The 23,387-nt window shown below is 45.9% G+C and overlaps 1 protein-coding gene across 1 annotated transcript in view; it reads right to left on the minus strand.

The window, feature by feature from the left end:
* Positions 1-311: 311 nt before the first annotated feature.
* The window catches only part of AMN (amnion associated transmembrane protein), an 83,587-nt gene continuing 60,511 nt past the window's right edge, over positions 312-23,387 (minus strand). The window contains 10 exon segments of the mRNA XM_020971228.2: positions 312-1,221; positions 2,097-2,235; positions 7,276-7,456; positions 9,634-9,842; positions 11,315-11,402; positions 12,880-12,988; positions 13,906-14,043; positions 15,111-15,161; positions 15,163-15,332; positions 16,973-17,060. Coding sequence (XP_020826887.1) covers positions 1,135-1,221; positions 2,097-2,235; positions 7,276-7,456; positions 9,634-9,842; positions 11,315-11,402; positions 12,880-12,988; positions 13,906-14,043; positions 15,111-15,161; positions 15,163-15,332; positions 16,973-17,060 — 1,260 coding nt within the window. The 3' untranslated portion in view covers positions 312-1,134.

A 23,387-nucleotide genomic window follows, 5' to 3' on the forward strand; every position in this document is an offset into this window, starting at 1 on the left:
GTTGGTAGAGATACTGGATTTCCTTTTGCCATTTCCTTCTCCAGCTCATTTTATAGAAGAGAAAACTGAGGCAAACAGGGTTAAATGACTTGTCCAAGGTTATAGTATCTGAAATAGGATTTGAACCCAGGTCTTTCTGACTCAATTTGAATTGCTACAAACAGCCTACTCTCCGAGGACATCATGGCTTCTCTACTTAATTAAGTTCTGGTATTATTTTTATGATCACCCTTTTGGTAGAAAAGAACCGGGGAGAAGTGACTTCACTCTACAGCTACTCTTCCTCAGCATTCAGAAAATATCGAAGCGTGTTGCCAGTCAGACATTTTTTATTGAAAAAGGCCAGCTCCTGTCCTTTCTCTAGCCCTTCCCTGGGTGATGTCAAGGCTAGCACTGCCCCCACCATCTGTCCGCAGGGAACCTCCAGGCAGACTTCTCTTTCCCTGTCACCGTCCCTCCCGCGCCCCCTGGTTGAAGGATGGGTCACAGTCTCTTGATGTGGTTTTCTTCCCTGGGAACTCCGAGCCATCATCAGAGCTGAGGGGAAACAAAGATCATTTTGCAGAGGAGGAAACTGAGGCCCAGAGAAAGGAAGAGACACTGAGTCAGCGTCAGAACTGGAACTCAGATCTCTCAATATTCAGTTGAGGTTGAGAGAGAAAAAGAAGTAATTCCTGTGGGGAAGAAATTGGTAGCTATCCACTACATGGAGACGAGGGGCAACCAGGGGCGTAGCCTGGGCTGAGGGAACCAAATGAAGGGACGCTGAACTCAGGGAAGACTGGACGGCTTGCTCTGAAAGCTGGGAGGCCTGGCTTCCATTTTAAGACATGCTTTGTGGTGTGCTCTGGTAGGAAAATGCATGGACGGTGCCCTATGCTGGGGAAAGATAAAGGAAGAGTGGTTCAGAAGCTGTGCATCATCATGAGACACAGACTGCTCATCCATCCATCCATCCATCCAGAGAAACTCAGGTTGTCGGGGTTTGGGTGGAGAGAGCCCTGGGCCAGGTATCATGGTGGAGACAAGGCAAGAGACAGAAAAGGGCTGCCATCAGCTCAGGAAGTTCCCTCCTCTCCACACAGGCCAGGCTCCCAGGGTCTCACGGAACCGAGGGCCAAGGGCAGGAGGGCCTTAGACATCTGCTTCAAACAAGGGGTTAATGAAGTAGCTGCCACTGTCCCTGCTGGGGCTTGTCGGAGAATCGGTGTCTTCCAAAACCTAAGGGTGAAAGAGACCAAGAGAGGTAGAGATGAAGGGGGAGAGAAACAGAGGCGTGGAGAGACAGGCAGAGGGAAGGGCAGAAAGAGGAAGAGAAAAGAGAAAGAGGAAGACATGAGGATGTAGAAAGATAACAGATACCGGGAGACAGACAGAACAGGACACAGAGAAACAGATAAGAGGCAATCCCGGAGAGACATAGAGACAGAATATGGAGTCACCCACCCAGACAGAGAGAGAACAGGGGGTGGGGTGGGGGGGTGGAAAAAGCCCTGGGCGACATGGACCACGGAGGAACTTAGCACCCCCATCCTCTGGTAATCTCTATCTCTTCTTCACAATCCGTCCCTTCCCCCTGGGCCCCAAGGACAACCTCACTTCCCTGCCAGCTGTTCAGAAACCAAAATTCTTGTCCAGATACCATGACCTCAGTGATCCTAGCCTTGTGGCCAGAGACACCACCCAAGAAATTGGGGCAGAACTACCTCCCCCACCCCACCCCACCCTTCACCCTGGAAGTTTGGGGTGGAAGGAAATGAGAATGGGATAAAGGAGAATGGAGAGAAAGCCGATGGTTCCCTGCCAAAGACCAGAACGCGTCTCTCCAAAATCCCAGCTCTATCCAAAACACTGATCGGGGCCGGGGGCAAGGAGAAGGGAGGCAGACGTGGGAGGGGCCACCAGTTATTCCCAGGGCTGATTGTCCTCAGTGACTCCCAAGTTTGACTCTCCTAGATATGGGAATGACCTGTGACTTCCTCCAGATTCTGGGTCTCCCCCAAGCTGTGCAACCTTCGGCGACTAGAGGCTTGCTCTCTGATCTCTTGTTCTTTGAAGTTATATGACCCTGTAATTCACTGTGGAAATGTGCTCACCGCTTCCACGGAAGGGCCAGGGTCCAGCAGAGAGGGAGGGGCTGGATTGCCGAAAATGGGGTTGTCGAAGTTTTGGTTCCCTTGGTCTGATGTAGGTTCTGATCTCTGCCACAGAGTGGGGATCGGCAGGGTCCACAGCCTGCAGGCCAAGAAGGGCATTGAATGTCAGATGAGCCTGGAAAAAGGGGATGCTTGCAGGGGGGCCCTCCTAACACCCCTGCCCAACTCAGTCTCCTCCAGCAATAAGAACCAGGGACACCTGAGAGGCGGCCCTCGGCTCTGTGACTCACTGGATGCCTGACCCTGGCCAGGCCTTGTCCTTCTCTGAACCTCAGTTTCCTCTTTTGTGAGATACAGATGATTGAAGAATTAGTAGCTGGAAGAGGGGAGAGTCTTATCTAGCCAGACGTCTTTCATTTTACACATGAAGAAACTGAAGTCCAGAAGGGGAAGGGTCAGCTCCAAAGTTCCTCTGATTATAAAATAAAGAGCCAGGATCCAAACCCGGGACCTATCATCTCAAAATCTTCTGCCCTTTCCACCCTTCATTCTCTGGGGAGGTGAAGATGGATACAGTAGGAAGAGACATGGAAATAATAATAGCACGCATTTGTTTAGTGCTTTAAATTTTGCAAAACAATTTACCTATGTCGTCTCATTTCATCCTCATGACAACCCTATGTAAAGGTGCTATTATTATCCCCATTTCACAGATATGGAAACTGAGGATAAAAGCATTTGAATGACTGCCTAGGGTGACATGGTTAGTGTCTGAGGGCACTCTAGCCACTGTACCTAGATGGGAAAGCGCGTGTAGCCTGTAATCACATTGTAAGCTATACACCCTATATTCATGTGAATTGAGTGGGAAAGGAAATGTTTCATTTCCCCTGAGTCTCCCTGCCTTATCCTCACTGTTTCCTAAGGCTCATGTACTTATTGCTATTCCAGACTTCTTCTAAGACCAGGATAGAGTCTTTCAGCAAGTTCGCTCCTGAGGTCCCCCTCATCACCATCACTACTCGGTGACCTTGGGTAAATCACTTAACTTTTGAAAGGCCTTCTGATCATCCCAAACCCAGTGGGGCCACTCTGGAAAAATGGCTACCCCACCCCAACCCTCATCCACACTGCGCATACTGCCAGCCACCTTCCTAATGTACAACTCTGGCTACGTTACTCTACTGCCCAAAAGCCTTCAGTGGCTCCCTGTTACCTAGAGCAATGATTTTGAAGTTTGTGGACCAAGGACTCCTGGGAGGTCATGGAGGTCAAGGGTCCAAGAACAGTGGGAGCATATTGAGCCCCGCCCTCCCTTCCCTCTTTAGGTCACATATCGCAGAATAATCTAAATACAGTATATTTTTTTTTTTGGTGAGGTGATTGGGGTTGTGACTTACCCAGAGCCGCACAGCTAGGAAAAATATCATGTGTCTGAGGTCATATTTGAACTCAAGTCCTCCTGATTTCAGGGCCAGTGCTCTATCCACTGCACCACCTAGCTGCCCCTAGAGCAGTATTTTAATCTGAAGTCCTTGGTATTACCTAGATGAAAAACCCTTATCTGTCCTTCTTAACTATTTATTAAATAGTTAAGTATTTATTAATAATAAACAATAGTTAAATATTTATTAAATTTTAAATGGTTAAATATTTATTAAATATTTACTATATTATTCCAAGATAATCCCCTCACAACTAAATCTGGTTTTCCCCCTTATCCAAAGGTAATCACTTTCTTTGAGGAATTTGGGTAGAAAACCCAGGGAGAAACTCCTTTCTCTCTGAAAGAATTAGGGAGGAGGGTGATTGTACAAGGGCAAGAAACCCTTGACATCCCCTAAAGACAGTCTCTTCTCTTTTCATGCTTTGACCACATTGGAGCAATGATCATACTATGAGATGAAGACGTCTCTGTGGCTTCAGTTAATGGAAGTATCTCTTGAGTTCTCTGGCCAATGGTCACCTTCCACCATTCAAAAAGTGTTTCAGGATGATGATTCTCTGGGGAGTTCAGACATTCTAAATTTTTTGAAAGACTACGCATCCCTATCTTTCCCAGGTTGGACATATGAAGGCTACTTATGGGCCCACACCCAATCTGCTCAGCACAAAAGCTGTCCCGAACTTTTTATTTGCTCTGTGGTATGAACTGAGCCAGACCATATCCCCACCTCCAACAGCACTGCAGCTAAAGAGAACCTCCAGCCTCAACCTCCCCAAGAGCACAGATTCTCAGGCACGCGCCACCATGCCCAGCATGCAGATATTAAAAATGACTACTGCTCAGAGACTTTTACTAAACTCTAACCCTTTGCTAAGTCCTAACTGGAGTTTTGTCTGCTGTGTGAGATTACAAATCATAATTCCAAAAATGGCTTGTGTGAGAGATTTTTCAAAGGCCCTGGGAACACGGGGGGAGGGAAAATGGGGAATAACTCTGCCAGTATTTGGACCTGTCTCTAAGCAGAAATGTTTAGAATTAGTTTAATCTGAGTTAACAAAATTGTTTCTGGTAGGCAGTGCCAAAAACCTTCATATAGAATTTTCTTCCACTCCACAAATAAGCAAGTATACCTTCTATAAACTGAGAGGATGTCTCAAACATAGATTGCATCACTATTTTTTCGAATGTATGAAGATGCTAACATGATTAGTAAAACACACTTCCATTTAATCTAATCTTAGAATTTGAATCCTAGCTACACCATTTACGACCTTAACCTTGGGCAAGTAACTTAACCTATTTGGGCCTCAGTTTCTTTATCTGTTAAAAAAATAAGTGAAGGGAGGGAGGGTGGTTGCACTAGAAAAGCAGCACTTCTCAGTTGTGGGTCACAACCCCATATGGGGTCATGAAAAATTTGGCAACAGTAAAAGGTTTCTGAATGCACAATGACCAAAAGTTAATTAAACATCAAGTGTGTAATGAATCCAAAGTGTTTCTGGCAGTGTTTGTGCCCATGTCACTGCAGCCTTGGATCTGAACACAAAGCATGCACACTTTGCACTGTGCATGCCCACAGGCCACGCAATGCCAATCAATGCTGCCTACACACGAAAGGGGTCAAAAGTGGAAAAAGCTGAAGAAGCCCTGCACGAGATGACCTCTGAGGTCTTCTCCCTAAGATGGCCCTATGGTCCTATGCTAATAGCACAACTCTCTATCATCTCTCACTCCCACTAAACAGATAACTTCTTCCTGGCTCTCCAGTGCGTTTCCCAGTCCTCATAGCTGCAAAAGCCCTCCCTCCCAAAGCTATACTATTTTTGTTTATATGTTGTGTATGTGTATGAGTATATAGTATGTTACTTATACTTAAACCTGTTGGGGTAGCTAGGTGGCTCAGTGGATAGAGCTCTGGCCTTGGATTCAGGAGGACCTGAGTTCAGATCTGGCTTTAGATATTTGACACTTATTAGCTGTGTGATCCCGGGGCAAGTGACTTAACTCTGATTGCCCTACCAAAACAAACGAACAAAAAAGCTAAAATAAAAAAAATAAAAAATATACTTATCCATGTTTATATTGTCTTCCCAGATAGATTATAAACTCCTTGAGGGCAGGCACTGTTTCACTAGTATCTTTGTATTCCCTTTGCTTAGCACAGTGCTGGGCATATGGTGGGCATTTAATAAATTCTTCTCATTGCTTGGGCTCACTTTCCTAACTGGTTCTGGGGTACACTACCCTCTCTTCTCAAATCCCTTGCACCTTCATCCCGCTGTGGCTCCCACCGTTCCAAGCCCCACCATCTGCCTTCTCCTTTGTATTCATGCTGCTAGAGTACCACAGTCGTGCTGACAAGGTCAACCACAAATCTATGTCATCTGATCTCAACTGGGTCCTTGATGTTTCACAATAATCATTCCATACATTCAAAGCCTCAAGCACACCGGCCTACTTGATGGTCCCCAAACTTGGCGTCCTATATCCTTTGTACCCTTGCAAAGGCTGTCTGTCCCCCATGCCTCGAATGAACTCTGTTTCCATATCTCTGGCTTCTGAAGCGCCAGCTGCTATGGGGGACTGTCTGTTGTCCAACCTCTCTTCCCTCCTAATTCTTTCCTCAGGAAGAAGGGAATTTCCCCCTGAATTTTCTATCCTATGCCCCCCTTCCCCCAAAAAAGTGATTATCCATTTGGTAAGGGGGGAAATCAGATTTAGTTGAGGGAATTAAAAGTTAAGAAAGCCGGATAAGGGTTTCTCAACTAGACGAGACCAAAGACTTCAGACTAAGGTACTGTCCTTATATTATTAGTTAGTATACTGCCGCTCCTCAAATTATTTTGGATCTACTTTTTTGTGTATGTGTTCAACTCAACAGTTATACCCTCTTGCCTACTACCCCTTTTCTTTTCTTTTCTTTTTTCCTTTAGTTAGACAATGGGGTTAAGTGACTTGCCCAGGGTCACACAGCTAGTAAGTGTTATGTGTCTGAGGCTGGATTTGAACTCAGGTCCTCCTGAATCCAGGGCTGGTGCTCTATCCACTGTGCCACCTAGCTGCCCCTCCTACTACCCCTTTTCTAGTTGAATGGAAGTTCCCAGAGAGCAGGCAGTGACTGCTTTTCTATGTGGGAGCATCCATGATGTTTCTTGACATTAAAAAGGGGTCCTGCTACTCAAAATGGATGGTGCCTACTGGCTTATAGGGTGAAATACAATTTTTCTAGTCAGATATTGAGGACCCTCCACAGTTTGGCCAATCTAACTTTCCTGCTTCATCTCTGGAGGCTCCCTCTCACACATGCTTCTTCCGCTTCAACCCAACTGCTCTCTTCATCTCCAGGACACACCAGACCCACTCCGGGCTCCATAGCTTTTCTGGCCTGGAATGTCCTACCCCTTCCTTTCTTCCTGCTCTAAACCTACGTGACTTTCAAGTTTCTCCTTTTAGGAAGCGTTCCTTGGTAGCCTCAGCTCTCAGGGACCTCCCTCTTCTCAGAGCCCCAGCAGCCCTGATATCTGTGCGTGACATTTCATCATATATCATATGATACTTAAATGTCTCTGTAGGGTGGGACTGTTTCTACAGAGCCCAGGTTTACTCTTCTTCCATCTCCCCTAGACTGTGAGTTCCTTGAGGGCAGGACCCTGGTTCTTACTTCTTCCTATATCCTTAGGAAAGACTGATATGGGATGAGCAGACAGCCCTACTGGTGGGACCCACCCTTACCTGACCTGTCCAGTCCAGTGAATGAGCAGGAGACCCCCAAGCAGAACCATCAGCCCCAGGACCAAGAAAATAGCCGGGCCAGTCACCGGCCCTGAGGTTGGGCTTGCTCCGGTGAGCCCACCTGTGGAACCACTGCTGCCTGAATACTCCACATATCCCTGAAGGACTCCAAAGGCTGCCCCTGAAGAGGAGAGTAGAAAGAGGACACGCCAAATGAAGAAGGGCTCCCTACATACCATCCCCTCCTCATCCAGGAAGTCTTCCCTGACCATCAGGAAGAGAGATCACCAAAGAACTGGGACTATCCCTGAGCACTAGGGGTTTTATGTCTGGTAAGGATTTTCTTGTTTAGAGAGGAATCCATCTTGGCTTCTGGGGAAGTGTCCTACTCCAAGGATGGTAGCTGGACATTCTTCTCTGGTAGCCACCTCCCCTTATTCTCCTCCCTTTCATGGCCCCTTCTAATTTTGACATTCTACATTCTCTTAATCTCAAGATTCTTTCAGCTCTGACATTCTGTGTTCTAGAATGAGCAGCTGTGTGAAGATTCTGGAGTACCCAGTGAATCCAGAGCGGAGCAGGTCACTCTGTATCCTTAGAAGGCTGATCAAAGCTCTCTTCTTGTATGGAATCCAGTGTCCCCACCCCTGTCACTGAATGGTTGAACTGTATGTAGTTCAGAGGGTGGAGAGCCAATCAATCAATACATATTTATTAACCCCTACCATATATGTCAGGTACTGTGCTAAGCCACCCAACAAAACCATTTCCCATCGGCCTACCACTAATTGGCAACTGAGCCAGTGACATTGATAGAAGGGGTCTCTCTCTCTCTCCCATAACTACCTTGAGGCTTCATCAGTACACAATCCCTTAGTCTATTTTGCCTCCAGTCTGGATCACTCCCTTTGACCTTCCAAGGTTTGGGGAAGAAGATGCTAATTATTCAAGGTCATTTTCAATCCCATCTTCTTCGTGAAGTCTTCCCTGATCATTGCAACCATCACTGCTCATTTTCCATTCCCTTCTCAAATTCTTGGCTTCTGAAACAGATCTCTAAGGCTACCACCAATCTCTTAATGGCCTTTTCTCAGTCCTTAGCCTTCTTGACCTCTCAGCACTGGTCACTATTGACCACTTCCTCTCCCTGGATACTCTCTTCTCCTTTATCTTTTGGGGCATCCTGGTTCTCCTCTCATTTAACTATGCCTCTCCAGTCTCTTTGTAGGGATAGGAATTCATGCTTTGTGCCTCTAAGAGTGGGGTGGCTCCCTTCTGGGCCCTCATCTCTCCTTTCTTCACTCTCTCCCTGAGAAATCTCATCGACTTTCCTCAGACTCAATTATCATCTTACCTCGGGTTCCTCATTTATAAAGTGGAAATAATAATAGCACCTCCCTCCAGGGGTGTTGTGGTGATAAACGAGGGGCTGGATTGGATGACCCCTAGGTCCCACCCAGCCCCAGATCTATGGTCCATCAAGAGAAAGAGGAACAGATCATAGCATAAGAGGGAAATGGTAATTAATAGCTAGCATCTATATCATGTTTTAAGGTTTGCAAAGTGCTTTAAATAAATGATCTTATTTGACTCTCATAACAACCCCGTTAAGAAGGTGCTAGTATTATCCGCCATTTTATGGATGATGAAACTGAAGCCCAGAGTGTTCAAGTGACTTGCCTAAGATCTCCCAGCTAATAAGTGTCTAAGGCAGGATTAGAACTAAGATCTTCCTGATTTTAGGTCCAATACTCTATCCGCTGCATTACTTAACTGCCTCTAACTGGGGGAAGGGCAGGGATATATCTCTGAGCCCAGGAAGCCCAGCAGGTTCAGAGGCTGAGGCTAAGAGACTCCAGGTTCCTGCCTTAGGTCATAATGGTCAAAGAAGGTTTATAACAAAGTGAAAAGTGAAAGCCCTGGGCCTGAAGGTAGGGTCTCCTAGGAGACTGGCTCTAATACTAGGAGCTGGTGCCCAAGGAAGCTGACCTAGATACAGGTAGCTCCAGACAACCAGGTATCACTTGTCACTATGTTGCTTTCCTGCTGTGAGCCTCAGTTTTCTCCTCTGTAAAATGGGGATAATAACACCTGTCTTACCTTTCTCTGAGGAATGAATGTTGTGAGAACCCAGTGATCGGGAAAGTTCTTTGGAAACTGTAAAGAGCCCTTCAGCACTTATGAAGAAGGCTTACTGGTGGAGGAAGGATTGGAGTTGCTGCTGAAATAGAGCTACGAATTGGGAAAGTCAGTGCTACAGGGAGACTGCCCTGATGCCCCTGCTCAGTCTTCCTCTGGACCCAGCAGGACAGGGCGGGTGGGGCAGGGGGTGGGGAGGGAAGACAGTGGGGCCCGTACCTTGCTCAGCTACATCAGTGAGGATGTCTTGGGCCACATCTGCAGCTGCCTTTCCTGCCTCGGGCCCGGCTCCATCATCAGTCAGCACCAGCTGGATCTGGGTCATGCTCTCGGCCTGTCGCTTCCCACGTGCTGTGTGCCCTGACCCTCGCAGTGTGGGCGCCCTGCGTACTTTTGAGATGGCCATGCGCACCCCCCGAGGCCTGGGGCTGAGGATGGTATAGGATCAGTCTAGGCCTGGGGTGGAGGAGGGTGGACAGGCTATCCTCTGAGAGGACCATTAGGCTGCGGGGAGCTTGAGGGCCTGGGTGAGGTGTGAATGGACTGGTTCCTGGGGAGGGGGGAGAATGTGGGGCATAGGGTCAGATTGGAAGTCTGGGGGGAAGGGAGAATCCTAAAGGGGGAGATTCCCTGGGTAGGGTAATAGGGAATGAGGCTCAGCTTGGGGAAATAGAGGCAGTAAGTTTGGTGGTGAAGGAGAACAGCCTAGAGACGTGGCCTGGGGTGGAAGTCCTCTTTTGTTAAGTAGGGCATTGGACTTTTTTCATGGATGCTCTCAGGAACAGTTAGAGGAGGAAGATATGGTGAGGATCCCTGGTCCGAGCCTCAGCCCTTAGGCTGGATCCCAAAAAACCTGATCCTCTCTCTCCAAACAGGGAACAGAGATTGGAAGAAGGCATCAGCAACATATGAAAAGTAATTTCTGACCGCTCTTTCCTTATAGACTTGTTGAAGGGAGGAAGGAATGAGGGAAGAAAAAGGAGACAAGCATTTATTAAGCACCTACCATATGCTAGGTTTGAGGCAGCTAAATGGCTGAATGGATAGGGAGCTGGGCCTAGAGTCAGGAAGACTCGAGTTCAAATCCAGCCTTATACACTCACTAGATGTGTGACCCTGGGCAAGTCACTGAACATCTGTTTGTCTTAATCCACTGGAGAAGGAAATGGCAAACCACTCCAGTATCTTTGCCAAGAAAACCCCACGGACAGCATTGGTGTGCTATGGTCCTTGGGGTCACAAAGAGTCAGACATGACTCAATGATTGAACAACAAATATGCTAGACACTGTGCTAAGTGCCTTGCACACAGCTCATTTGATCTTCACAATAACCCTGGGAGGTAGGTGTCATTATTTCTCCATTTTACAATTGAAGAAACTGAAGTAGACTGAGGTTAAGTGACTTGACCAAGGTCACGACAAGTGTCTGAGGGGAGATTCGAACTCAGGTCCTCCTGACTCCAGGCCAAGTGTTCTCTATCCACTACACCACCTAGCTGCCTGGAGAAGACAAAGAGAAGAGAAGAGTGTGGGAGAAAAACTGAGAGAAAGAGAGGAGAGAACAAGAGAGAAGGAGAGATAAAAGGAGAAAGGGAGAAATGGTGGCAGGGAGAGAAGGTATAGAGGGCTGGGAGGGAGGAAGGAAGTTTCCCCTAGTCTGGAGAGGGGCCAATCCCCCTGGAATGAATTTCAGGAATGATGAACTGAGGGGAGGGGGTGGATGGAAGATCCTGAGCCTTCTTCTGAACTGTACCAGAGGTTAGATCTCAACTTCCCTTAAACATTCTAGTTCAGAGGAACCTGAGAGGCTCTTGGGACAGTAGGGAAGAGCCTAGGGGAACAGACCTGGGGCCTGGCAGTCTTCCCCCTCCCTAAGCCCCACCCCAGCCCCAAATTCACACTACCAGGTCCAGGAAGGTATGGAGCAGCCTCTGTTTGTACTGCTGGAGATCAAAGGCCTGGGTGTAGTTGAGGAAGAGCAGGGCTCCTGAGGAACAGGAAAAGAGGAAAACTGTGGACCCCTCCTCCTCTGGGGAGCCCACAGGGATTTACCCACCACCCAACCCATCTCTATGTGCCTGCCCCTCAGCTGTCCCACAGCAGGTTTCCAGAAATCGCAGGGCATATGTAAGAGCTAGGGCTGCTCTTGAAGAGATGAAAAAGCCCCAGGTTGGAAGTCAGGACACCTGAGAGGTCTTGTGCCAGCTCTGGTCCTGATTTGCTGTGTAATTATGGACTTCCCCTCACAGAGTCCAACATCTTCATCTACCTAATGAGGGAGTTGGATTATCAGGGGTGGGGAACCTGTAGCCTCAAGGCCAGATGTGGCCCTCTAGGTCCTCAAGTGTGGCCCTTTGACTGAATCCAAATTTCAAAGAACAAAATTCCTTTTATTGAGGGGACACCTGGACTAGATCATCTCTGAGATCCACTGACTCTTCATAGATCTGGAGTTGATATATACCTATAGAGGTACGACTTGTTTCCCCCGTTAGAATGTAAGCTCCTTGAAGGCAATAATGCCAGGCTGGATGAATCAAAAGCTGGAATTAAGGTTGCCAGGAGGAATTTCAATAATTTCAGATATGCAGATGATAACAATCTGATGGCAGAAAGTGAAGAATTAAGAAGCCTCATGATGAGGGTGAAAGAGAGTATAAAAGCTGGCTTGAAGCTTAACACCAAAAAAATAAAGATCTTGGCAACTGGTCCCATCACTTCCTGGCAAATAGAGGCAAGAAATGGAAGCAGTGTCAGATTTTATATTCTTGGGCTCAAAGATGGAGACTGTAGCCATGAAATTAAAAGATACATGCTCCTTGGAAGGAAATCTTTGGCAAATCTGGAGAGTATATTAAAAAAGCAGAGATATCACCTTGCTGACAAAGGTCTGAATGGTCAAAGCTATGGGTTTTCCACTAGCAACATATGGCTCCGAGAGTTGGACTTTAAGGAAAGCTGAGCACTGCAGAATTGATGCTTTCAAACTGTGATGCTGGAGAAGATTTTTGAGAGTCCCTTGGACAGCAAGAAGATCAATATTTAAAGAAGTTAATTCAGGCTCTTCATCAAAAGGTCAAATACTGAAGCTGAAGCTTAAATACGTTGGCCACATAGTGAGAAGATGGGATTCACTGGAAAGAGAAAGGTTGGGAAAAGTTGTTGGGAAAGGTTGAAGGCAAAAGGAAAAGGGGATGGCAGAGGATGAAATGGATAGATGGTGTCATGGAAACAACAGATATGAACATGGACTGGCTTCAAGAGATAGTGGAGGATAGAAAAGCCTGGTGGGCTATGGTCCATGGGGACACAAAAAGTTGGACATGACTGATGCGCTGAACAACAACGCTTAGGACAGTGCCCAGAGAACGTAGCGAGTGTGGAATAAATTCTTGTTGGTTGAGTCTGTCTCTGAGAGTGAAGAGATATCCTCACTATGCCCCCTCTCAGGGTCCCCCACTTACCACAGACCTCACAGCACTGGCCCACGGGCCTCAGGGCTCCTTGGCATGCAGGCTTGGGACAGCGACCTCCGAAGGTCTGGAGCACAAAGGCACAGATCCAGGCTTCGACCTGGAATGGCATTCATCAAGTACGCTCAGCAAACACCCAGAATCCCTCATGCCTTTGCTTGTGGATGTCAGGGAGAGGATGAGGGTACACAGATGGAGGGTCCTTAACCTTGAGCCTCCAGGGAGTTCACAACCTAGTCCAGGAGGAGGGGGGATAAGAGGTGGACAGGTAAAACCATGGAATAATAATGTGGAGTGTGATCGAAGTCATGAGAGAGGGTCAAAGTGTGTGAGCGTTCAGAGGAAGGAGGAATCTGGTCCAGCCGGGGGAATTAGGGAAAGTTTCCCAAAGGAAATGGAGCCCGAGCTAAGCCTTGGAGGACAAGAAGAATTTCAAAAGTCACACGGGGGTTGGATTCGAGGATGTGAGAAGGCATTCTTAGGCATTATTCTTTCCTTTCTCTTTTGATTGTCATCCCCTTCCAAGTCCATCTCTTATCACTTCCCATTTGGACAGCTATAGGGCTGTCTTCCCACCAGGTCTTCCCAAGCCAAACCACCATGTACATACTCTCTGAGTCACCTTCCCAAGACTCAGATCTGACTACTACTTGGCTCAAAAATCAATCAGAGACTCCCCATTGCATTCCAAATCTTCCCCAATCAGCCTTCAACCTACCTTTCTGGATTTGTCGAATGCTACCCCCCTCGCCTACTCCATTCTAGTTCATCAAAACCAAACAATACAGTGAACTTTTCTGATTGTATGTGCAATATCCCATACCCATAGTCTCCCACATGTGCAGTGAAGGGAAAGGTGCATCTTCTCAATGCTTTTCCAGGGCCAAGAAGGGCTATTAGAATTATACAATATTCAATTTTGTTTATCTTGTTGGTGTTCTTTCTGAACTAAATGATTTCTAAGTTCTCTTTCAGCTCTGCACTGAGATCGGAAGTGTAGGGCGTTCCAGGGCTCACCTCATCATTACCACACTCACAGCCCGAAGGGTCCTCGCAGGGATAGGGAGCCAACCTCAAAGAACCAGCTCCATGGAATTGTAACTTCCCAGTGCTGCTGGCCAGGTAGGCAGCCAGCTCCTGGTCCGTGTTGAACTTCTGTAGGACAAAGACCCCCCCATCCCCAGAATTACTGTAAACAATAATATTAATAACCCCTTTGACAGATGGAGAAATGGAGGCCTAGAAGAGTGAACAGAGGTAGTTGTCCGAAGTCATATAGCTAGTGAAGCTTCTTTTTGTAGAGGTAGGGAAGGGAAGAGAGACAGACAGATAAAGACACAGAGATAGAGACACAAAGACACAGAGAGAGACAGAAACAGAGAAAGAGAGTGGGAAGCAGGGAGAGAGAGGTGGGAAAGAGAGGGAGAAGAGAGAGGGAAGGACGGGGTAGAAAGACAGACAGACTCTGACTCAGTATAAGCTTATAGCTGAGTCTAGGGTTATCGGTACATGGATTGGTCTTCTTTTTTTCTATCCCTATTGCATGATCTACTCTTTTAGAATAAACACTTGCTCAAAATGAAGACTATTTAAAGGAGAAGGCAACTACTGAGATAATAATTTGCCAGGCAGTTTGAGGCAGGGTGGAAAGAGGATAAATTCACCAGGTCCCAATAACAGTGACCATCTGGAAATGGCAAAATTCCTATCCAAGTAGATCCTTAAGTGGGACAGTGAACCAAAAATGGCTGCAGCTGCTTTTGATTATATTCAATTCAGTGTAGCCGTGAGCTTCACGTGCAATTAGCTGGTCACTGATGAGGATGTGTGCCTGTACTTCTAGGCCCCCCGCCCCCTTCAGGAGCTCCAAAGTTCCCAGGCTTCCCTTCCTCTCCCTTTCCCTCAATACAATATCCTCCTCCCATTATCTTTCAATCCCTCTTTCCAGTAGGGAAAAATTATACTTCCTATTAGTAAGGGATGCTAATAAGAGGCCATACTAGTCAAAGACGATCAGGACTAAAATCTTTATCCCCTGACTACTAATTTAGGGTTGTCTCCACTGCTCCACACTAACTTTTTATGTTACCCTAGTAAAGGATGCATTCTGGATGATCTTTAGATGGGGGAGGGTGGCTGAAGCTCTCACCACCTAGGGAAGGGAAACAGATCCAGGCCCCTGGTTTGTATGGTACACTACCCAGAAACTCAACCCCACTCACCTGGCCCAGAATGGATATACTATGGAGGCTGATGGTCCGGCCACCAGCCCCCCAGGTCCACACGGAAGGAGGTTTCTGGTGGGAAGATGACATCATCATGGCGACAGGGGATAAGTTCAGCATCCACAGAGAAGAGGTGGTCACTGTTTTCTAGGTCTGTATGCCACAAGGAGGGGTCATACCAGCTGTACCGATCGGCATTTAAGAAGTGGATGTTGTGATCTAAGAAAGAAGGGCAAAGACAATATTGCCAGCATGGGCCAAGCCAGAGGCCCTGAGGTTGAGATATGGGTGTTATCCTGGCATCTGTGGTACTGAACAAGGCAGGCAATAGTCCTAATTGAGGGCCCTATCAATCAGTTAATCAACAACTAAGTGCTTACTACTGGGCTCTGGTGATTCAAAAACAAAAATGAAGCCATTCCTGCCACCAAAGAGATCACATTATTTGGGGGAATGCAACATGCGACAAATCTATAAGATTGTAAAAATGAATATGAGCTAATTTGAAGGGGATAGGAGAAAAAGGTAGGAGCGGTTGGGGGCATGGTTTCATGAATACAGGCACACTGATACACTGAGCTATAAATTGGTCCAGACGTTGTGGAATTCTATTTGCATTTATGCTAAGAAAGTGACTAAAGACAAAAAGAAAGGCCTCACATGCACTGAAATACTCCCAGAATCTCTACAGTAGCATCTTTCTAGTAACAAAGAACTGGAAACAAGGCAGATAATCACCCACCGGGACTTGGTGAAATGAACTATGGTATATGAATGTGACAGATAGTACTGGGCTGTAAGACTGTGAACTCAGAGAAGCACTGGACGACTTATGCGAACTGATCAGGATCAGGAAAACAATATGCACACTACTAAAACAATTTTTAAAAAAGCAATAACAAAAATAAAAATTGAATTACAGCAAAGTTTGCCCCTAAAGAAGAGATATGAGAATGTTAGCCCCCCCCCTTTTTTTGCAGATATGAGAGACTGTGGGTGAGGAAAAGCGCATGTGATGTTGGACTGGGTCAATGTGTTGGTTAATTTGGCTTAACTTCTCATCCCCTCATTTCTTTTTATTATAAGGGATGACTCTGGGAGAGGGAGGAGGGGGTTTGATGATGCAAAGGTAATATAAAAATGAGTTCTCATAAAAAGTTATAAAAATTTTAAATGAAAATAAAATGAAAATCTTCATATAGAAGGTAGAGCTTGACATGAGCTTTGAAGGAAACTAGAGATTCTCAAAAGTCGAGTTGAGGAAGGAGAGTGTTCCAGGCATGGGGAACAGGCTGAGGAAAGGGACAGAGACTGGGACACTCAGAACTGTTTGCTGATCCCTATTCTAGGTACTATGGGGGAAGAAATAAAAAATAGGGATTAAATCCCACCTTCAGGGAGCCCCTGGTCTGATGGAGGAAACATGGCCTTGCCCTGGGAGGACCCCAGCATTCTTTTTTTTCTTTTTTGATGAGGCAATGGGGTTAAGTGACTTGCCCAGGGTCACACAGCTGGTAAGTGTTATGTGTCTGAGGTCGGATTTGAACTCAGGTCCTCCTGACTCCAAGGCCGGAGCTCTATCCACTGCACCACCTAGCTGACCCCAAATGTGGTTGGTTTTTTTTTTTGGTTCTTCGTTTGTTTGTTTGTTCTTTAGGCAATTGGGGTTAAGTGACTTGCCCAGGGTCCCACAGCTAGTAAGTGTCAAGTGTTTGGTCTGAGGCCAGATTTGAACTCAGGTCCTCCTGACTTCAGGGCCGGTGCTGTAACCACTGCACCACCTAGCTGCGCCCCCCCACCCCAGCATTCTTTAGGATGAAGGCTGGTGCCCATTCTGAGCAAGCCTTGTTATATACCACCTGAATCTGGGCTGGGATCAGAGGCTTCATTAATTGCCGCAAAGCCAGCACCAGGAGCCAAGATAAACTCTCCATCTAGAGGGAGGTGCTGAAAGAAACAAGAAGGGAAAAGAAATGCAAGTGATCAACAATCATCCTTTCAAATACTCCAAATCACTCATAGTAATAATAGAGAGCTTTCACATAGTACCATAAGACTTATAGCATGCTTTACATATTATCCCATTTTTTTGTTTTTGTTTTTTTTAATTTTTCTCTTTTATCCCATTTGATAAGAGAAACGCAAATTAAAACATGTCCAAGGTTTTGCCTCACATTTGGCAAATTGAAAAGAGATGATAAAAGATGGAAACAATGAATGCTGGAGGGGCTGTGGGAAGATCAGCACACTAATACACTCTTGATGGAGTTGTGACTTGGTCCAGCCTTCCTAGAAAACCATTTGGAATGATTTAAGAAAAATCTCTGAACTCCTCATACTCTTTGACCCTGCAACTCCACTACGAGGCTCATACTCTCTAAGGAGGCTAAAGATAAAACGATCCTACATAGACCAAAATATTCAATGCAGCACTTTTTGTGACAGCAAAAACCTGGAAACCGAGTGGGTACTCACCCACTGTGGAATGGTTGAACAAATTATGGTACATAAAGCTAATGAAACACCCTTGTGCCATAAGAAAACGAATATGAGGAATCCAGAGAAACATGGGAAGACTTATACGAGTGGATGCAGAACAAAGAAAGTAGAGCCAAAAGAACGATATACATAACGATATCAAAAATGGGAAGGAAAACAATGCTAAAAGATATCAGAAATCCAGTCAATTCACTGACCGATTACAACCTCAGAGGTCCAGTGAAGATATGTGTTTCCTTCCTCTCAACGGAGAGGTAGTGTTTGAAATGAGGTAAACACTGTCAGCCACTTCTTTGTTACAGGGCAAGGGAGGCATTGCTAGGGAAACAACATAAAAATCAATAGAATATTTTTTAAATGCATAAGGGAGGCAAGTGATGCAGATCAGAAGACTTGAGTTGTATTCCTGGCTTTGTCCCCGGATCATTGTATGATATTGGGCAAATAATTTCTCCTTCCTGGGTCTCAGTCTCCTTCTTTGTAAAAAAAAAAAAAAGAAAAGCAAATGGGGGAAAGGAAGGAAGATTGGACCAGTGGTCTCTAAGGTCTGTTTTTTTGTTCTACCTTTCCAACAAATTTTATTATACGTTATTCCCCTTTGTACACTCTCTGATTCAACCCATTTTGCCTTCTTGCTTTTCCTCACACACACTGTTCTATCTCTCATATTTGTGTGGCTGGGATAGATTCCTGGGATATTTTCCTCTTCCTCTTCCTGAGATATATTCTATCTTCACCTCCCTCTCTTAGAATTCATTCAAAGCTTGTCTCAAATGCTGTTTTCTACATGAGGCCTTTCCTTACCCCGCCCCTCCCCAGTTTTTATTTCTCTCTCTCCTCCTCCAATCACCTTATATTTATTTGGTGTCTATTTTGCATGCTGATATGCATATGGAATGGCACACTGGCCCAGCCCTTAAAAACACATGCAATCTGCTATGTGGATATTTGATGAGTCAGCTTCTGAACACGGGTCCTGGAGGGCTTCACTTTGCATTTTGGAACGTGGCTATTTCCTGTCCACTTCCTGTCAGGGAAGGGAATTAGAGTCTAAGAAGTCACAAAGATGGTGAGGGGGACAACAGAGAAATCCATTAACATATTCTTTCCAGAGGCAATCACACTCATGAGTTTATTACAATTCTCAGAGAAGGAAGGGGAAAGAGAGGTGAGTGGGAGAGAGTGGGAGCTCGGTGACTGGGTAGAAATGAGAACACAAAGACCCAGGGGTAGCCCAGTGGTTTAGGTTCTCCCAGGCTCCTCCTCAAGTGGTCCGGTTTGGAGAAAGGAGCAACAGGAGAAGGCATCAATGATGGTGAGATCACAGGTCCATTGAGGTACAAAGGAAAATGGTCTTCAGATTGGGAAGCACAGGACAAAAATGATGAACAAGGTCTCAGTGTCTTAGATAAGTGAGTCAGTAAGAGCACACCTAGCTTCCCTCAGTGAGTTCAGGTCTCCAGACCTAAGTGAACTGTAGTCTCAGGGCACTTAAAGATCAGATGGATGCGACTGCTGGACCACTGTTTTGTTGTTTTTTTTTTTTTAGGCAATTGGAGTTAAGTGACTTGCCCAGGGTCACACAGCTAGTAAGTGTCAAGTGTTGGGTCTGAGGCCGGTGGACCACTGTTAATGACCTTAGAAAAACTGCAGAAAACCAGACAGGCCTTAGAACTAGGCAGAAGCAAATAATAGTATGGTTTCCAAAAAACGGGAAGAGTTAGTAAGTTATGAGCTGGAGGTCTTACCTTTGACTCCTGGAAAATTTTACAGCATATAATTAAACTATGGTTAAGGAGCATTCAAAAAAGCAAATCACAATCTCTAAAAGTCAGGTCACACCAGTCTAACTCATTTCCTTTTTTGAGAGGAGGGATTAGACTTATTTTGCCTGGCCCCAGAGGTCAGAATGAGGAGTACTGGGTGGAAGTGACCTGGGGTGGTACTGACAGGTTGCATGAGTTTTCCATAGTGAGGTAGCTGGTGGTATAGTGGAAGGAGTGCTGGGCTTAGAGTCAGGAAGACCCAAATTCAAATCCAACCTCTGACACTCACTGTGTGACCTTGGGCAAGTCACTTAACCTGTTTGCCTCAGTTTCCCCATCTGTAAACTGGGGATAATAATGGCACCTACCTCCCAGGGTTGTTGTGAGGATCAAATGATATAATAATTGTAAAGCACTTAGTAAAAAAAAATGTGCCTGGAATATTGCAAGTGCTAAATGAATATTAGATATTGTTATATATTATAAGGGCTTTGTGGTATCAGAGGAAAGAGGGCTTGAGTCAGGAGCCCTGGATTTGTTTCACAGACCAGTACTTACTAGTTTTGTGATCTTGGGCAATTTATTTCAACTTTCTGAGCACAAGTGTCTTTATTTATGAAATAATAATCTTCGGACCACTGCCTCAACTGGGCTGTTTCAACACTTATCAGAAAAGCACTCTTTAAACTTCAAAGTTCCACAGAAATGGGAACTGCCATTATCATTGTCGTTCTTCACGGGATCCTCCTTTAAGACACCAGGAAGTAGGAAAGCAATCAAAATATTGTTTTTTGTTTTTGCAGACATGAGGCTGCGACTCATGCAACTGGTTATATTTCTATGAAACATGAGGAAGGTGGGGTTTGGAGGAATGCAGGATGGTCACTGAAGGACTAACCTTGACCCTAACCAGAGTGTTCCCTGGGCCAAGTGCAGGGTGAAGGCTCTATCACCCTCCTATCATCCCTGACATATACCCATAGCGGCAGGGAGACCTAAGGAAGAGCTTCCTGAATGTTAAGGGGCGTAGGAAGCTGCAGAGCTGTAGGGAAGGGTATAGAGAGTAGGGGTGAGACACTTCTGGAGGCAAGGGGATGCCTAGGATGACTTCTAAGGGTTCTCTCAGCAGCTAGGAGCCTAGCCCTCTCCCTTTGCATTCCAAAAGGTGCAAGAAGGGCTCTGGTCAGCAGATGGCAGCAGTCCGCTAAATCAACTTCCATTCTGGAGCAAATCCAGAATGGTCGCTAAATTCCTTTACCCAGAAGATCACTGGATTATAGGATTTAGAGCTGGAAGCAATCACTTAGAGACTCTCTTGTCCAAACCCTTCATTTTGCGGATGAAGAAACTGAGGCATGGGGGGCGGGGAGGGACTTGTCTTAAGGTTGCAGAGAGCCAGTGACAAAGCCATGGTAGAAGGCCAGGTTTCCTGCCTATCAGCCAGTTTGGAGCTGGGGCTCTGATGAAGACACACACATACCATGATAAGGCAGGGGCAGAGTCCTGAGATATCTGTGACTAAGGCCATAAGTCAACAAACGTTTATTAAATGTCTACCACGTGCAAAGCACTGTGATTAGTGCTGGCCAAAGAGGAATTAGGAGGAGTTAGGTTAAAGAGGGACCATACAGCTAGAGCTGGAAGGGACCATAGAGGTCACTGAGTCCAAACCCGTCATTTTTTACAGATGAGGAAACTGAGGCATGAGGAAATGAAGTCATTTGCTCAAGGCAGTACAGATGTAAGTGGCCAGGATTTGAACCTGCATCCTCTGACTCCCAATCCAATGTCCTTCAATTTAATAAGCAATTACTGTGTTAGTATATGCAAAGTCCTATAGGGGATGATAACATCAAGGGATAAGCTACCTTGTGAGATAGGTTGTATAAGTATGATTATCATCCCTGTTTTACAGATGAGAAAAACAAGACCAAGAAAGCAAACTAGGGACACATAACTAGTATCAGAGACTCTTGGGAAAGCAGACTCAGATCTTCTGAGTCATAAACAAGTATGATTTCCGAATGGAAATTTACCCAGCTCTTTGCAAAGATCAAATCAGGCTGGTCCTGATCTCAAGCATCGGCTGCTTTCTGAGTCAGAAACCCAGAGTTTCAGCCTTGGCTCAGATATTTCCTTGCCTGAGATTCTGTTTTCCAATCCGTACAATGGGAATTAATCTACCACTCCTTTACTTGGAGGGTTATTGTGAGGAAAAAGCTTTGTAAACCTGAAATACTTCACTGTGTCTGTGCTTTCATCCATATGGGAATTCTCTCCAACAGTACAGATCTCAACCCACCCACGTCTTCTTCGCCTGTGCCCCTCTTGTTCACATCCTCCTATGAATCTTTCAGAAGTTCGTTCAGGGTATTGTGGGTCTCCAGCTTTGCTTCATTTTAATTTTGGAGGTCCCAGTATAGCATGTATTTAAAAACATTTATTACTGTTTAGTCATTTCAGTCTGACTCTTCATGACCCTATTTGGGGTTTTCTTGAGAAAGATACTGAAGTGGTTTGTCATTTCCTTCTCCAGCTCATTTCACAGATAAGGAAACTGAGGCAAACAGGATTAAGTGACTTGCCCAGGGTCACAAGAACTAGTGAGTGTCTGAGGCCTCATTTGAACTCAATTAGGTAAGTCTTCCTGACTCCAGAGCCAGCACTGTATCTACTGTGCCACCTAGCTGCCATTTTAAAACATCAAGGGTCCAAATCTTAAAAAGGAATTATTATTAATGTTGTCATTGTTACTTATTATTATATTTATTATTATTTTATATTTATTATATATTAGTATCATTATTATTATAAAAGAAACAGACTGTCAGGCACAGATAAACACAAACAGATAGGCAAATGATATTCCTAAAGCACAGGTCACTGACCAGGTCACTCCCCTGGTGCAATAAAATCCATTGGGCCCCTGTTAGCTCTAGGATCAAATATAAATTCCTGTTTGGCACTGAAGGCCCTTCCCAACTTGGCTCCATCCTTCCATGTATTATTTCTAAATCACTTTCACGTACTCTTCAACCCAGCAAAACTGGCTTTCTTGCTCTTCTTCACATGTGACAGTTCCATTTCCTGCCTGCCGCATTTGCACTGTTTGCCTCCTCACCTCTACTTCTCAGAATCTCTAGTTTCCTTCAAAGTTCAGTTCAAGTATCAGACCCTCCATGAGGCTTTTCCTGCTCCCTCCCAGCTACTAGTATACCACCCTGAAAACGACCTTCTCTACATATTTTGTATGTATTTATCTGTATAAGCTTTCTCTCTCCCTATATATGGTAAGCCATAGAAAGAAGGGGCTGTTTCATTCATTGCCTTTGCATCCTCAGCACCTAGCACAGTGACAGGTACACAGTAGACATTTAATAAATGTTAGTCAATTGACTGATAGGTTAAACATTAGGCAAGTAGTCAGAGGGGAGAAATAGACAGACAGACTGCATGACCAGCTGTCTTTCCCTGGACACCATGAAATAGCTCGGGAGGCTGCTGATTGCAGGACCCAGGCAGACTCTGGGCCAGCCTCTCTTCCTGAGGAAGTACGCTGAGGGAATGACCCCCTCCCACACGCCCTGCAGCTGTGGGCTGCTCATTCATTTTGATGTCTCTGGAGAGACCCTCCCTACCCGACCTGGGCCATGGGCTATGGGAGCCCTGCAATCATGTGGTGATGGGGGGGAGAGGAGGACATCCTGGCACCGCTACCCTTCCCTCCCCCCCATCCCCCCACAATGGCTTCCTCTGCAGCTTCCATACCTCACCCTGTACCCGCAGTGGCCAGGATTGTGGGAAGGAGTCCAACCTAAGGGAAGCCAGCCAGGGTCCTAAATGCGCATTCCCTCCTGCAGTAAGGAACAGCACCAAAGGGAGAGGAAGACCAGGGGGCTCTGTCTTCAGCGCTCTGCCCTCCTCTCCCGTCTTGGGGCTCTGTCACCCTGTGGAGGCTATTTTGTGGTATACGTGCCTGTTTGTCTCATTCATTTCTCGCCAGCCTAAC

This window comes from Phascolarctos cinereus, unplaced genomic scaffold (genome assembly GCF_003287225.1).
Source record: "Phascolarctos cinereus isolate Bilbo 61053 unplaced genomic scaffold, phaCin_HiC Scaffold_2;HRSCAF=192, whole genome shotgun sequence".
In the NCBI taxonomy this organism is placed as follows: Eukaryota; Metazoa; Chordata; class Mammalia; order Diprotodontia; family Phascolarctidae; genus Phascolarctos; species Phascolarctos cinereus.